This window comes from Lagenorhynchus albirostris, chromosome 9 (genome assembly GCF_949774975.1).
Source record: "Lagenorhynchus albirostris chromosome 9, mLagAlb1.1, whole genome shotgun sequence".
NCBI classification, from domain to species: Eukaryota; Metazoa; Chordata; class Mammalia; order Artiodactyla; family Delphinidae; genus Lagenorhynchus; species Lagenorhynchus albirostris.
In genome coordinates this window covers 16,463,074-16,480,224 of record NC_083103.1, presented here as the reverse complement: position 1 = coordinate 16,480,224, position 17,151 = coordinate 16,463,074, and the positions used below count along the sequence as shown (strand labels likewise).

Sequence of the window (17,151 nt, the reverse complement as noted above, 5' to 3'; positions counted from 1 at the left end):
TGTTTTTGTAGCTATTATAGAATAATACATTGTTTTATTTATTTAAAAGTTATTGCAGAAGATACTGCAAAGAAAGGGAGGCATGCAGAGTTTTTCTGACCCAGAGCATTGGAGCAGATACATTTAGACTCAGAAATTTCACTGACTTAAGTTCCTGTAGTCTTAATACTATCGGGTCCTTTTGAATGACCAATAATACCCTGCTTTGCTTACACTAAGAATGAACAGTCTTATGTGGCACATGAAATGTTGTCCTGTGGTCTTTTCTGTTAACTTGTCTATGTAATAAATTGAGAGTTTTCTATACTTACATTAAGCCATAAATATCCTTCAGTTCTGTTTACCCTCCCCAAGTATCTGTTAGCCTAAACAAAAAACTAATGACCTGAGAGAACAAAAAAGGAATCACAACAAAGTAGCCATCATTTGATACTGTAAGTTAACAGTACTGTTATAAGTTGATAGTATTGTAGCCAGATGGGAGAAAGAAATATTTGTAACACTTATAGCACAAAGCTTAACAGCAACAAAATCAGGGCTAGTGATATGCCTTAAAACTAATCTGGTAAAAATCCCATGGAATACTTACTTTTTATCAGAAGAGAAAGGGAAGCTTTTCAGAGAAAACAGTGAGACATTGAGGGATGAGTATCATTGCCAACAGGAAAAGTGAAAAGGCATTAACGACAGAAGAGGTAAGAATACTGACTCACATCTCAAAGAAAATTTTTATCATAGCCACCATTTATTTCAAATCTTAAATATAAATAATTTCAAATGGTGGATTAATACATTAAAATGTGAGATTTGACTTTATTTGAACTGATGCTATAAGTCAAAGTTGAAGATATACTATGATGTTAAGAACATTTTAAACTTAGCAAATACTATGACCCAACACATGGAGATGAGACAGTTTCCTGTTCAGGAAACCATAGTGATTTAAAGATGACTGCAGTAGGAAGTTGCATGGGGAAGAATGATGAATAGGGTCAGCAACCAATGTGTAGGGTACCTGACCAAAAAATTCTGAAATATTTTTTTAATATGACATAATTCTTTGTTTTAGGGAAATCACAAGAAAAACTGGTGTGCTTTGGTCCATCCATGGCATCTGCTTGCCATCTTTAGTTCCTACCTAACCAGACGCATCTAATTCCAAAATTTACCTTCACTTCTATTTCAGTGAATCCACAAACTATACTCCAGTTTCCCATTGTCACCTGAGATTTAACATGTTTAAAATTGAAGACTTCCCCCTTCTTCTTCCTGTTGACACTTTCTTAATAAATAACATTATTATATGCTAAATCACTCCAGCTAAAAACCTCAAGCATTTTTGTTTCAAAGGACTTTATATTGGCTAATTCCCTGCATTTATCTGGTACCCTGGACTTAAGTTTTATATAGTAGGAGGTGATTTTTATTCACATATTCATTTTAACTGTGAAAGAAACTTAGTTTACTTTTATCAGATTTTGCCTGTATATAAAAATTAGAGTAAAACTGGTAAGAAATGTTAGGTAAAATACCAAGAATAAATATATTTAGAAATTCATTCATAGTTTTGAGGGTATTATGAGGTTAGATTATTTCAGTTCTAGATTATGTTAACATTTAAATTCAGCAAATATTTGCATTACCTTATATTAATAATTTAGTACTTAAATCTTGTGGGTTTTTTCCTTATTGGTAATATATAGATATTTGAGGGGAAGAAAAACATGATTAGCCAGACCTTTAGTTTTGTTCTAGTTTTGAACCACTTAAAAACCTGCAAAAGCAAATGCAGAGTGCACCATTGTATCTTCCTTAAAGCACGTCAGTGACTGCTCCTGTGCAAAAGAAACTACTTGTGGATTTGATTAAAGTTGATAAATATTGATATTTTTGTCCTATAACTTGAAATGACATTTGAAAAAAGTTAGCTGCAGTTTCTTAAGTGATGTGTGCAAAATAACATTGAAGTAGTAGATGTAATTTGTAAACAAAATTGTCCTTGTTTACTTTTCTCTTGCAGTTTATTTTTTAGGTTATTATTTTAGTCATCAGCACAAAAGCAAGAAGGATAAATTAGTTTCCCGTCCTAAAATTAAAATGTGTCTCCCTGTTTCCTACCCTTAACCACCACTCCCCGCACCACCAAACACATTAGAAATCTCTAATTTTTTCTCTTCAGGATCTCTTCCACATTCCTCCTTCTTATAAGAGCACAGTAACATTATCCTGGAAACCTGTACAGAAGGTTGAAATTGGGTAAGAAACATATTTAAAGGGATTAAAGTGTTCTAATATTTGATTTACAAATACGAAAAAATCTGAATTCAGATTTTACATTTCCTGTACAAAATGGTACGTTATTAAACGATTCTTAATAAGATGTTAAACTATGATTATTAAAAGCATGCCTTAAAATATAAAATCTAATCTAGTATTTATAAAATAAACTGGTAGAATACAACTCTGGAATTTTCAAGCTTTTGTCCGTATTGCTGTAACTTAATAAGACTTTCCTGACAAGTTTTATAAAATGAGTCACTTGTGTATAATCGGTGAAGCTACATATTTCAGATTGTTGTAAAGCCTTGTAAATGCCCCTCTGACAATGTCTGCATAACTAAAGCACAGTTAATTTGATGACATCAGAATGTTATTTCCTTTTTTCTGATGTGACTGTCATCTTTTGGATGTCTTTTGTAACAGATATAATAAATATATTGATAGCCTCTGGTATAAAAGAATTTTTTTTAATTGCTGTTCTTCCTACCATTATAGGCAAAAGAGAGCCAATGAAGATACAACTTCAGGCTCACCACCCAAGAAATCTTCAGCAGGACCAAAAAGGGATGCCAGGCAGATTTATAATCCTCCTAGTGGGAAATATAGCAGCAATTTGGGCAACTTTAATTATGGTGAGCGTTTCCGTTTGGGTACAAGCAATATGAGAGATTAGGCAGAAATTGTGTTGTACTTGATTTTAATTACTAATTAAATAGACTATCATAGTTCTTTCAGGTGACTTTTCGAGTTAGTTTGGGGAACCTGAACTGTTGGGGAAACAACTTAACCCGTTCCTTTCTGACTCACCCTTGTGGGCTCACTGAATTGAGCATGTAACACTGAGAACCTGAAAAATGTGCCTCTTGTATTCAGAGGAGCCAACAGAAAAAGAAAGGAAGGAAGATGGCATGAACCATCTATTCCTGGTTTTCCCTGTTTTAGCTTCAAGGCAAGACATTTTGTGCATTCTCCCTCAAGAATGTATATAGCTTCCATTCTTGGCAGATGTGGTATTAATGATCCTTCTTGGCCTTAGTCAGCCTACTGCTTGTCCTCCCATCTTCTGCACTACTTCAAAAGGAGAAGTTCTAGAAGGTAGAGTGAGATGTTAAAGCATCATCTAGCAAAGAAGATGTGTCCTGTTGCAGTCTCCCCCACTACCCAGAGTGCAGTCCTCCTTTCAACTTTAGACATTAGTGCAAGGAGAGCTTCCCACTAGTCCAGTCTCTCCCAGGACTGTTGAATCAGAAGTGAAGTTTGTCTCACTGGCTTATAAAGAAAAATGGACAAAAATTTCACTGACTCAGATTCTTAATCTTGCTTAAGAAGACCAAGTTTAATATTCAAAACCAAACATACTTGTGATTGGTTTTGGTTACCAAGCAGAATTGATTCTGCAGTAATTATTCCCAAAAAAGTACATTCTGAAGAATATGCTCTCTATAATTGTTTCCAGGGTGAGATGATTGTGACGTTAAGTAAATTCCTCCTACGATAGCTAAATTCCTCTAATATCTGAGCAAACAGATTATAGAAAGGCAATTTTAGATTGTGAAATGAACCCTTCTACTCCAGTCAGACTCTTTGAGGCAACTTTAGTGTAGAAAAGATCACTGAACTCTTTTACTTATATAATAATAAGTAAATGTGCATCTCTTAGCTTCTTTTCCTACCTGAAATAAAGGGATAACATAGAGCTTAAAAACTTCAAAAAATATTTGCAAAAGCATTTTTTAAATGGAAACGATGCTGTTACTTCATTGCACGAAATATTGTCCTCTGTCATTTGTATGATTTAATGTGGTGTTTATCAAAACCATTCTTAAAATCAACTATTCTCTCAGATACTATCTTCATTTGATATAGATGAAAGTAATCAAGAGGTATGGCAATACATGGAGAATTAAATTGTATTTATTTTCACTTAAGCAAGTCAGTTACTCTGAATTTCCGTAAGCATTTTGCCCTGTGAAATTCATTACCTGCCTGATAGGGAGAATCAGATGATGTGATGCATGTGGAAAAGAGATGTGGAAAATGCAAAGCCTTAGGTTGTATGTGATTTTTAAAAAATTATCAATGTGAAAAAAATAAGCAGTTTTACTCAGGACAAATATCCAGGGAATTCCCTGGCAGTCCAGTGGTTAGGATTCCACACTTTCACTGCCGGGGGGTTCGATCCCTGGTCAGGGAACTAAGATCCCACAAGCTGCACAGTGCAGCCAAGAAAAAAAAAAATCCAGGAGTCACAACCTGAGTTGTTCCATAGTCGTCAAAGTAACAGAATGGCAGAACAGACAAAACTGTTGTCTTTTGTGTCTGGTATTCTTGTACTTTAATATTCCTATAGGGGTGAACCTTGTAATTGGAGTGCTTGTCATAAATTGAATTACAAAGCAAACTAAACTCTGATTGTTCTTATTGGAAAGTAGGAACAAAATTTCTGCTAGTACTTTTATTTTGGGGAGTTGAATGTGTCAGATTGTAAGTATTCTCATAGTAACAATTCAGAGAGTTTCCCTGAATTTCTTTCACCCATTCGGTTGAAAACCGTTCTTGGTACTATAGATGAGAATTGGTGGACCAATCTACCTCAAATTTTTTCTACCTTTTTTATGTCCTTTCCTTAGGGAACTGACAGTGGGTCAGGAAGAAGGAGAAACTGTTGGATTTTTTTTCCTGGGATGTCAGAGTTGTCTCAAAGTTGGAGGGAAAAAATGTTTTGTGTTCTTGAGTCTTTAATACATAGATTTTATTACCCACATTTGGCAAAAACATCATAATTCCACTTCTCTATATCAGCCAAGCTCAATTTCATTTTTCCAAGGAAGACTTGGTTGCATGGGGGGTTTTTTGTTTTGTTTTTGAAGAGTCATACACACTGAAGGGTTGGGAAATTTACTCCTTTTGTGTTATAGGGAACCAGGTAATACTAATATCGCTCTTATTACAGTGAACAAGTCTACTGCAAAGAAAATAGATTGTGCCAGGGTCATGGGCCTGAACTTGTTCACTACAGAGAAGGAGCCAGAATTTGTGATTGTTCTTTGAGTCCATGTAGGCATACTTAGACTTCTTTCCTTATCCAAGTTTATCACTTTACTAACCAATGTCTCTGTTATTTGCTTTATCAAATGGCATTTGTTCCCGTAACTTAGTTCAGCTTCCTGGTGCATTTTCAGTCAAATTATTTGCAAACATATACCCATGTTTAGTTTTCCTTCATGCGGAACAGAGTTCCCTGGTAACCCACAAGTACTAATTCTACGTTTTGTGACTTGTATCCTTCAACTTTTACCTTTTTAGAATATAAAAATAATTTTTAAAGTATAATTTTAACTGTAAGCAGTGTTAGTAAGCTTGAAACCATTGAAAAGATCATTAAAGTGCAGAATAGTCCCTCAGGATGAAGAAAAAAGAAAGTTTGGTGACTCCCTGTACTGTAGAAATGGCTGCCTCGGTTGCAGATCAGAAAGAAATAGCCAATATAGAAAAGATAATCACAGCAAATAATACCTTCATACTATGTTTTTAATATACTTATTAGATATACTGAACAATTGAGGGTAACTGAGTTCTTCATATTAAAATTGATTGAAAAACAATTGAAAGGGTAGATTTTAGTAGTCTGTTAGCTTATAGCTAATAATGATAGCTATGGGGGTGTTGATTTGTTAAGTGTGTCGATGTAAACTGAGAAATGAAGGTTATATAATGAGTATGATAGGGGGAAAATATGCAGACATCTGCATGGGTAAAGCCAAGTCTTAAACAGTCAAAAATGCAGGAGTTACAGCATCAAGAAGTTGCTGTATTAAGGTTGCTATGCTCCCAGAATGCACCACAGTCATTGCATCTATCACTGGGAGTATCTTACCCACAGACGACCTCTGATTTTCTGAACGTGTTGGCTCACGATGGTTTCGTTTAAACAGTTTGCGTACCAATCAACTTAGAAAAATGTGTCATGACATGAGAGGTGACTTCGAATCAGATTCTGTTCTGTTACACAGGTAAATGTTGGCTAAGCTGGGGAAAGGTCTAGTTAGTTTTCTAACTCAAGAGTTTCTGGAGGGAAAAAAAAAAAAGAAGAAATCAAAACATCACCCAAATACAGTAACTATATTTCTAGCCATAATGGCAAAAAATGGATTGCAATACTGACTTGATAGGAATTTTTCAAGCCTCCAGTATTATGGATCAAAAATGGCAACACCAGATTCTTTTTATTGCTCCTAACAAGATTGCTGCAATGAGGAAGTTTGAAAAGTTCCAATGAGGAGATTCTATCTCCAGAATTAGAAGTTTGAGACTAACTTATACATGATGAAAAGTCCTGCCTTGCTGATAACTTCAATCAGTTTTCTTCACTGGAAAGACTCCTTTGAGGAATATTTCTCTGGAGCTGTAAAACAGACTGACCAATAAATCAAGGACTCAATCTACCATATGACACAAGTAACTTGATTTTTCAGCAAAAGATATCCTTAATTTACATCAGTAACCCAAACACTGTAATATATACATATCACCTTTTTGGCAGCACTCTGAGCAGCTCATACATAGCTGAAAAAGCAGTGAGGAAAGCCATCAGAATTTGTATCAACATTATTTTGAAATATGGTGAGCAAAACAAATTGCCTGTTTGTTGCATTTGAAAGGTACATTTTTCATTCTAGCCTGATTTTTCAGAATTGATCATTGATAGTCTAAGATATTTTACATATATGGCACTAACTTTTGAAGGCCAGTGGCTTTAATTCCATATTAAGTATAGAAATTTTTCTAGTTTTGTTAATTATCTTTGGTAGTGATAGACCCCAAAATAAAGAACTAACAATGTAGTTATAACATTGTCACCTTGAAATATCTTTATTAATGGGATACATTTAATTGAGTACCTCCTGTGAATGTAGGCACCTTGCGATATGTGCTTTGGCGTATATGATGCCCTGGTTTTATGTGAAGACTGAATTTGTAGATGGACTAGCAGAATACCGATGCTGTTTGTATAGAGCCTACTGCTGCATTCAGAGCTGCGAGCTACATTACTTCTGTGTGTGCTGTCCCGTGAAGTCCTGAACAAGACCTAAACCCTTGTTCGCTTTTTCGTAGAGCAGAGAGGAGCCTTCAGGGGAAGTAGAGGTGGCCGAGGTTGGGGAGCACGAGGAAATCGTAGTCGGGGAAGACTCTACTGAGTGAGAAGTCACAGTCTTCAGCATTGTCTTGAGCTTAATATACTTAAATTCTACTACTCTACTCATTGGATTGCCGGGGATGTCCCTTTAAAAAGACTGCTGCCTTCAGCTAAAAACTTAATGTTCTTTATACCTTTGTATGTATGATCTACTTTTGTAATAGACCATGGTTGTGTCCAAGGTAAAACCACAGCGATATTTTTGGATGCTTTGTCTGCAATCTTGACTTGTTTTTGCAATATCACCATTATTCAGACTTCATATTGTGAATCTTTTAAACATCTTGATAATTTGTTATTGAGAGCTATTCAAATCTAAAATGTAATAAAATTCAGTCTAGTTCTGATAACTGGTAAAGATCATCAGTTCTGAAAGGTTACTGACTTTCCTGTCCTCTCTGTCTTGCCCCCAGCCAACATATGGAGAAGAGTAATGGTCAGTCTTAACATTTTATTTTCATTGTTATTTAATAAAGCCGCTAGGCAATGGTGCAGCATTCCTGGCTTCTGTCAGTAAAGCAAAATACTTACCAGCTTTCTTAAAATGTAGAAATGACATTACATTTTTAGGAGGAAGTAAGTTGCTTTGCACTGCTTACTTAACTCTTCTCCATATGTTGTGATATAAATTTTTGAATATGGGATCTTACTATTTGCATAGAAATGTGTATGTATAATATACATACATACATGAGCATATATCTGTGTATGTGTGTGTGTGTATATATATATATATATATATATGCATGCTGCGAAACTTGACTACACAACATAAGTCATTTTTTAAAATTCCAGGAACGGGTAGTCTTTGACACGGTGATTATCCTTTTGAGGCTGAATCCATTATTAACTTGTTATCTAGGTTTTCCTTCCAGTAGTGAGGGCTTTTGAGTCAGTTGCACTTACATGATTATTGTTATTTAAAACTAAAAATAAACAAAGGCTGCATTTTCAAAGATAAATTTGGAGATCCCTGTTGGAGAAATACAGCCAGAATATTGAATCTGATGTACATATAGGTTTCTACAGGATGAGATAGAATAATTTAGAATTTGGGGATTTGATAACCAGGGCAGCCCAGAAAAAGTGACTTGGTAACATGGTATACCAGTAAGTAAGGGATGCTCTCTCAGTTTGCTTTTGCCACTTTCAAGATTTTAACTTCTCAGGTTATTAATCAAAATTATTGTATAAGTTAGTCAATAGAGTCTTTAGGTTAAAACAACAGATGGGGGGTTTGTGGAGTGTTTAATGTCATGGGCATTTTTAGTAGCATAGGCCCTTTGCTCTGCATTTGAATGTTTCATATATTTTTGTTCCACAGTTAATCTTCCCTCCCCAAGTTTGCTATTCAAATCCAATGCCTGAGTGACATTTTCTAGTAGTTTGACCTTTTTTTTGAGGCATAGTTTGTGATTCCAATACAGGTGTCTTCATTACTGTTACCTCTATACTGGGGGTATAGGCAAAACCCCTTTGTTAGAATTACTGCACATGTATATGGGGAAAATATTTTTTGAAGACTAGAATGATACGAGTGAGCAAAAGAAGTTGGTCAGCTTGACTATGGAGTGGTGGCAATAATCTCTAAACATTCCAAAAGACAGTGAGCTGAACCTAAGCTCCCTTGGAATCTGAGCAGACACAGGAACATGGAATTTCCATTTGAAAACTGTGACCAGGTAGCCTGGACCTCAACGGCAGATCAGCCAGTGGCCTAAAGCCATTTCAAGTATAGATGCTGTTTTGGGACAGTTATATAAATTTGAACATTAAGTGTAATTTTTCCTCTTTTTCTTTTTAATATTTGTAAACTCAAAGCTGAGCAGAAGTGACTTTACTTTCTAAAGTTTGATATTAAGTTGACTGTGTTCCTTCCTTTACCGCCTCATTGTTCCCCTTCCCTTTCCTAAGGCAATAGTGCACAACTTAGGTTATTTCTGCTTCAAAACTTTGAACGAAAAACTTCATGCCACGAATTTTTTTTCTTTTGCAAGACACCTGTATATCCCCTTGTTCAAATGTAAATGTTCCCTTATGCTTTTGAAATAAATTTCCTTTTGTAATTTTGTTTTGTGTCTTGTGTTACGATTATAGCTTCAGATTCTTGGATATTCATTAAACATTTATTCATTGCTTCTCATGTGCCAGTGTGTTAGACCATGAAAATATAAAGATGGAAAAAATACTGCTCTGCTTTCAAGGGTTCAGTATTACAAGTTATCTTTCATTTTCAACCTTTTGGATTTATTTTTAGAAGCTAATACCCTTCTGAAAAAAGGATTTGGTTCTTTCTGTCAAAGCAAAACATCAGATACTTGCCAAATCATTATGAAATAATTTCTTCCCTCAAGTTATTATGTAAAGCAACTTCTTATTTTGACTCCCAGCCTTTATTTGTTTTCCTGAAGTAGCACCAAGGATGGATCAGAAAAAGTTACCTAAATTCTCTTGGTGATCACATCCAGTCCTATGCCTGTAATACCATCTACATGCTGAGGACTGCCAAATGTCTATGTCCATCCTTTCTTGCCTGGAGTTTCATAATAGCCTCCTGATTGATCTCCCAGCTATTACACTTGACTATAGCCTGTTCTAAACACAGCAGCAAAGAAACATACACTCTTCTACTTGAAGCTGTTCAATGACTCCTCGTTTTAGAATAAAAATCAAAAACACTGCCATGGCTTAAAAGTTTCTGACCTCAGCTGCTGCTCTGCCCCAGTCAGTCAGCTTCATGCAGCTAGGCAAAGACACACTCCTACCTTAGAATCTGCACTGGCTGTTCCTTCTAGCCACATATCTGCCTGTCTGACTCCACCCCTTCGATTCCTCAAAGATCACCTTCTCAAGAATCCTGTTTAATACTGCAATGCCCCTTTCTACCCTGCCAAGACTTCAGAACCCACTTACCCTACTCAATGTTCTCTGGAGCATTTGCCAACTTCTAACATACTATCCTAATTATACTGTATATTGGGTTAGCCAAAAATTGCTTTCAGTTTTTAAGTAAAAATAAAAGGCATTTTTCATTTTCACGAAGAACTTTATTGAACAATGTATTCACCCTTTTATTCCACTACCTTCTGCCATTTTTCAGGCAACTTCATAATTCCATCTTCCCAAAACTTTTTATCTTTTTGAAACAAAGAATTGTTCCAGGTGCCTTATACAGCCTTCCAGGGAATTGAAATTTTTTCCATTAAGAAAATTTTGTAAAGACTGAAATAAGTGGAAAGCCGAACGTGCAATGGCTGGTGAATACAGCGGACGAATCAGAACTTCCCAGCCAAGCTGTAACAGTTTTTGCCTGGTCATCAAAGAAACATGCAGACTTACGTTATCCTGATGGAAGTTTATGCGTTTTCTGTTGACTAGCTCTGGATGCTTTTTGTCAGGTGCTGCTTTCAGTTGGTCTAATTGGGAGCAGTACTTGTTGGAATTAATCACTTGGTTTTCCAGAAGGAGCTCATAATAGAGGACTCCCAATCCCACCATATACACAACATCACCTTTGGATAAAGACCGGCCTTTGGTGTGGTTGGTGGTGGTTTATTTCGCTTGCCCCACGATCTCTTCCGTTCCACATTATTGTACAGTATCCACTTTTCATCACCCATCACAGTTTGTTTTAAAAACGGAACATTTTCATTACGTTTCAGTAGAGAATCACATGCGGAAATACGGTCCAGAAGGTTTTGCTTATGTGGAATCCAAACATCAAAGCGATTCACGTAACCAAGCTGGTGCAAATGATTTTCGACACTTGATTTGGATTTTTTGAGTATGTCAGCTATCTCCTGCATGGTTTAACGTTAATTGTTCTCAATTAATGTCTCGATTTGATCACTATCAACTGTAACTGGTCTACCTGACCATGGAGCATCGTCCAGCCAGAAATCTCCAGCACGAAATGTTGCAAACCACTTTTGACACGTTCAATCAGTCACAGCACCTTCTCCATACACTGCACGAATCTTTGTTGGCGTTTCGGTTGCATTTTTTCCTTTATTGACATAATAAAGCATGATATGCCAAAAATGTTGCTTTTTTTCTTCCAACTTCAATATTAAAATGGCTACACAAAAATTCACCAATTTTGATAAGTCTTTTTTTAAATGCTGACATGACAGCTGTCACATATAATCTAACAAAATTGTTTCGAATGAAGCTAAAGACAACTAAGTGCTACTAGAGCCATCTTACGGAAAAAAATGGACGAGCCTTTTGGCCAACCCAATAATTTACCATATTTTTAGTGTCTCCCCCTGGTAGAATGTAACATGGCTAAAATGCCACAAAGGTAAGGATTTTTGCATTTTATTCATTGATAATCCCATACATGTAAAACAATGCTTAGTACATAGTAAGCTTTCAATAAATAAAAGTAGAAGGCAGTGTTTTATGCTGAGGATATAGTGGTAAACAAGATAGGCAAACTCTCATGGAGTTTACATTCTATTATGCAGAGGCTAATTAATAAGCTGATTTCAGAGAGTAGTGTTATGAGGACACTGAAGCATTCTAAGGTGATCATTTGTAAGAGCTCACATAGAATGGTTAGAAAAAGTCTCTGAGGAATTCATTTGAGCTGAGTCCTGGACGATGATTTGGAGCCAGCCTAGTGAAGATCTCAAGGAAAGCCATTTGAAATGGAGGCAACAAAACGTGCAGAACGCTTGGCTTTAAGAATACCAGGCTGTGCTAAAGAATGAGTTCTCAAAGTGCTTAGGTTCCTAATCTCGACCCCAGAACTCCTAAACTCACCTTCGATGAACTACTTTCAGTAACTCAAAGGGGACATGCTCTTTCTGATCCTGGGGCATGTTTCCTCTGTCTGGAAAATCTTTGTTCCCTGACTCTCCCTCTCCCATTCATCAGACTAACATTCCTTCTTCAGGTCACACTAGATTTCACTCTCCCTGGGAAGCCTTTCCGCCCATGCTGGGCACAGGACCATGTACAGGGTGCTCCTTTAGCTCACTATCCTTCCTCCCCATTTTGGAAACCATAGGAGGAACTCAAATCAGTTCTGATGGGTAGAAAACAGCAAGTGGGATTTAATTCTAGCAAGTGTGATGGAAACTAAAACAAATGAAATCTAATTTATCAAAATCCTAAGAAACTGTAGATTTATTCCTAGAAGTTGTACATTTAAAACTAATATAGCCACAAATAAGAAAGTAAAATTCTGGTCATCATAAAGAGTTGATAAGAGAAACAAGATCTGAGACAAAGCCTAGACAGACTACTACATACAGTTCCAGTCTGTATTCTTCAAGAAATACGTAAGAATAGGAAACAAGAGCAAATAAAAGATGAAGGAATGGTATTTCTAGAAGGAAAAACTAAAACTTGGTATGCTATAAAGTGATGGATAAGATCAAAAAGCATAAACGTACTAAAAGGTTTGAATAGAATGAACTTGGATTTAATCATAAAATCAGGATACTGAAAGTTGGGTGTATGTGAGGGAGTAAAAGCTGGGGGTGGGGCGGGTATGACCTGTAGCTACTTACAGACTGAACAGTCACAATACAATTACTCCATAGAAACTGTCGCCCCCAAATGTATTAACAGCTGCAAAGATTTGGATAAATTAATGGCTGGTAAGTCTGTATCAGGAAAAGTCTTTTGAGGCTGACCATCATGTTACCCTCAGAGCAGCCCTAGTGTCACTGTGAGTTAGAATCCTGGGCTGATTTGACACTTGGTCTCATCCAAAGTAGTCCTCATGCTTCAGACTGCCACACTACTGGCGAACAATTTCTAAATGAAATTACTACGTTTCATAATTTCTAATGAAATTAATATTTAGGTATCCCCTGTCTCTTCTTTGAAAACCCTCTTCACTTTGTGTATGGCTGCTGGGGAGATACACCTGGATAGCCCCTCCTGCCATAACCAGCCTCCCTCCCTATCCACCCTTTCAACCTCCACCAGTTCAAAATCACTGAAGGAATTAACTATATGTAGCAGGCTGCCAATAATTCCTTCTATTCCCAATCAAACATGCTGCTTCACTTATCAAGACGAGTGTTTCCATTTCCCCTGAAATCTGGGCCAGCCTTGTTACTTTCTTTGATCAACAGAATGCAGAAGTGACACTTTTCTGGGCCTGGCCCTCAAGGAGCCTGACAGCTTCTACTTTCACTCTTTTGGAGCCCTGAGCCACCACGTAAGAAACCTCTGTAACTAACTACTGGGACTGAGAGAGAGAGGCCCAGCCACCCCTAGCCATTTCAGCCACTCCTGGTAAGCACTAGGCATGAGTGAAGCCATTTGGGAACGTTCCAAACCCAGCCAGGGTCCCAGCTGTATGAAGCCTTATGAGTGACCCCAGCTAACAGCAGGAGGGGCAGAACCACCAGCTGAGTCCAGCCAAAAAATATATAATAAATCATGGTTTAAAGCTTAAAATTTAATCCACAAAGATTTACGTTGGTTTACTATGAAGCAAAAGATAATCATTTAACAGAATTTAAATCAGGGTGTTAACTCTCTCAGGAATATTTATATCTTAAGTATTTTCTCTAAGAAATAAACAGTATAGAAATCCTTCACAACATTCAGATAAAGTGGCCCAAGAGAGGAAATTAATAATCCAGAAAGATCATTTTATCATTGTCCAATTCCCAACTTCAAAAAAAATCTATAATGATAGTGATAAATTAAAGGACCTATGTGCTAAAATACTTTATGCTGAAAGACCAAATTACATGCAGTTATGGGTTTTCCTATCATTTGTTCAACTAAGAATTGAATCACAATTTAGAGATTATCAGCAATTTTGGTAACTACCATCTTATATTTCTACAGGTTTTATGTAAGCATGAAGAGAAAATATGTACTTAAAATGGAAAAAATATCAGGTCTTAGAACAACAGAATAAAAGAAGGGTAACAGGTGATCTATTTGGATGTAGAAAATTGGTAGCAACAATTTTATTTGGATTAGAAGTTTTCATTGTTTTATTCACATAAAATGGGAAAGCTACCTTTTGGGGGTATAAAATACTAAACAAACTAACCACTTAAGTATGGAAGCTTTATGGAAGATAAAAATACATTAGTATAGGAAATGCTTCCTGCCCTCAGATGCTAACAGTCTAACTAGTTAAACAAAGAGCTACTCAAGAGTTTAGCTGTTCAAAATGTACAAAGTAATATCACAAAGCAACATGGTATTAATTGTCCTATTAGTGTTACAGAATTCAGAGGAGGCAAATAGAAGTTGACAGATTTTTTTTTACAATCTGGGATTTAAGCTATACCTTAAATAATATATTTTAAAAGAGCAAGAGAGGGATTTTAGGCAAGGAACAAGATGAGCAAGAGCACTTCTAAGTGTTACTGTGTGATGCTTAAAACATAGTTCAGTAAGACTAGAGGTGTGGAACTAGGCAGTCAGGATCTGTGGCAGGCAGGATTGTAAGATGACCCCCCAATGATCCTTGCCCTCATAAAATCTTCTCCCTTGAAAGTGGGGAAAATGCGTGAATATGATATCATTCCTCAGTTTTATGTTATATGGCAAAGGGAATTTTTGCAGATGTCACTAAGGTTACTAATCAGTTCATATGGGGCTACTCAAAAGAGAGGTTATCCAGGTAGACCTTATCTAATCACATGCATGCTTAAAATCTGGGCCTAGAGATCAGAGATGGAAGAAGTCAGAGATATAAGTGATGGAGACATTTCCCTGCTTGCCTTGAAGAAACATCTGCCATGCTGAGAAAGCCACATGGCAAGGCATGGTGGGTGACCTAGGAGTTGAGAATGAGGACAGTCAGTAGCCAGCAAGAAAACTGGGACCTCGGTCCTATAACAGCAAAGAACTGAACTCTGTAAAAACTTGAAAGCATTTGGGAAAAGCTCCTGAGCCTCAGGTGAGATTGCAACCTTGGTATAAGCCATGTGAGACACTGAGCAGAGAACCCACACATGCCATGCCAGACTCTTGACCCGTGGAAACTGAGATAATAACTATGTTAAGCTGCTAAATTTTGTGGTAATTTGTTACATAGCAACAGAAAACTAACACAGGATCCCAAAGGACAAGGGTTATCATTTAAGGAAAACGAAGGTGGGTGGTACGTTAAAGCTATAGAAGTTACTATTCCGCCCCTTTGCAAGTTAACTTGTGCATGTCAAAGAAATTGCTGATGGCCAAAAGAGGTGATGCTGGAGCTTCTTTCAAACTCCTCACCGTCCTTCATCCATGCTCAGGCTCTAAAGTTAGGTAGACCTGAATGCAAATCTGAGTTCTGCTGCTTATTAGCTGTATGATCTTGGCCAAATTACTTAACTAGCCTACGCCTGGTAAGTTAGTGAAGATTAATTAGAACTATGTGTGTACAGTGCCCAGTATGTATTAAACACTCAACCAATGTTAGATGATGGTGACTGTCATTATTTAGTAGCTTTATACACAAGTAGGGTTTACTTCTATGCCTAAAAATAAGATGCTGAGAACATACAAGAAACCTTTACAATTTGCCACCAATTTCACCTTTTCATGCTTAGCGCTTATTCTGCCTAAAACTGCACCTTTGCTCTAAGACTTTCACTTGGTTGGTCTGTCTCTTCTACACATGAGCCCTTACACACCCCCAATATCCTATATGTAAATTGTTACCTTGCCAATATCCCACCAGACTGCACACTGCTCAGTGGTCAGATTTTCATACCCAGGGTCTAGCAGAGTATCAGGCAAAAAAAGCAGGTAAGCCATACATTTTTAATGAAAGTAATGCTCATCACTTCAGTACTCCTAAGAAAAGCTGCTCTAAGAAGACATAAAAAGCCAGTACTGTGGTAATGGCTTCCACAGCATGAAGTGATGTTTAAACACTTGGCAATTATTTGTTTTCTTGCAATACACCTGAGTAGGGAAGTGGTCAGGCATAATTCTCATCTTCCTTTTCCCAAAGAAAAAACCCCAAAGCATAATGAATCTAAACATAAAATGACACATATAGCTAGAAGGCAGCCCTGACGCACCTAAAACGACATAGCTAGCTGGAACCTAGAAGCCAGGCTAGTCCGCTTGGCCTGCGTGTTGATGCACTAGAAGGAAGTGTTTCTCAAACTTTAATGGACATACCAGTCACCCGGGGTTCTTGTTAAAAGGTAGAATCTGATGGGAAGAGACAGAAGAGCCAAGAATGTGCCTTTTTTTTTTTTTTTTTTTTGCGGTACGCGGGCCTCTCACTGTTGTGGCTTCTCCCGCTGCGGAACACAGCCTCCGGACACGCAGGCCCAGCGGCCGTGGCTCACGGGCCCAGCCGCTCCGCAGCATGTAGGATCCTCCCGGACCGGGGCGCGAACCCGTGTTCCCTGCAGCGGCGGCAGGCAGATTCTCAACCACTGCGCCACCAGGGAAGCCCAAGAATGTGCTTTTTTAATGAGCTCCCAGGTGATGCCAATGCTGCTGGTCTCCAGATCTAGACCTGTGATGTTCAGTAAGGTAGCCACTAGCCACACGTGGCTATTTAGCCCCTGAAATCTGGCTAGTCCGAATTTAGATGAGCTATAAGCGTAAAATGCAAACGGATTTCGAAAACTTGGTACAAAAATAAAAATCTCAGTAATTTCTAATAATAATTAGATATGTTAATAATAATCTAATAGATTTCACACTGAACTAATAATATACTGTATATAATGGGTTAA

General features: G+C 37.2%; 1 protein-coding gene across 2 annotated transcripts in view; it reads left to right on the top strand.

The window, feature by feature from the left end:
* API5 (apoptosis inhibitor 5) overlaps window positions 1-9,547 on the top strand; it is a 37,091-nt gene extending 27,544 nt beyond the window's left edge. The window contains exons 12-14 of one of the 2 annotated variants that reach the window (XM_060159375.1): window positions 2,180-2,256; window positions 2,776-2,912; window positions 7,401-9,547. In XM_060159375.1, coding sequence (XP_060015358.1) covers window positions 2,180-2,256; window positions 2,776-2,912; window positions 7,401-7,423 — 237 coding nt within the window. In that variant the 3' untranslated portion in view covers window positions 7,424-9,547. Of the gene's footprint in view, window positions 1-2,179; window positions 2,257-2,775; window positions 2,913-7,395 lie in introns of both variants that reach the window. The other variant, XM_060159374.1, reaches the window with a different exon arrangement.
* The last annotated feature ends 7,604 nt before the right edge of the window (window positions 9,548-17,151 follow it).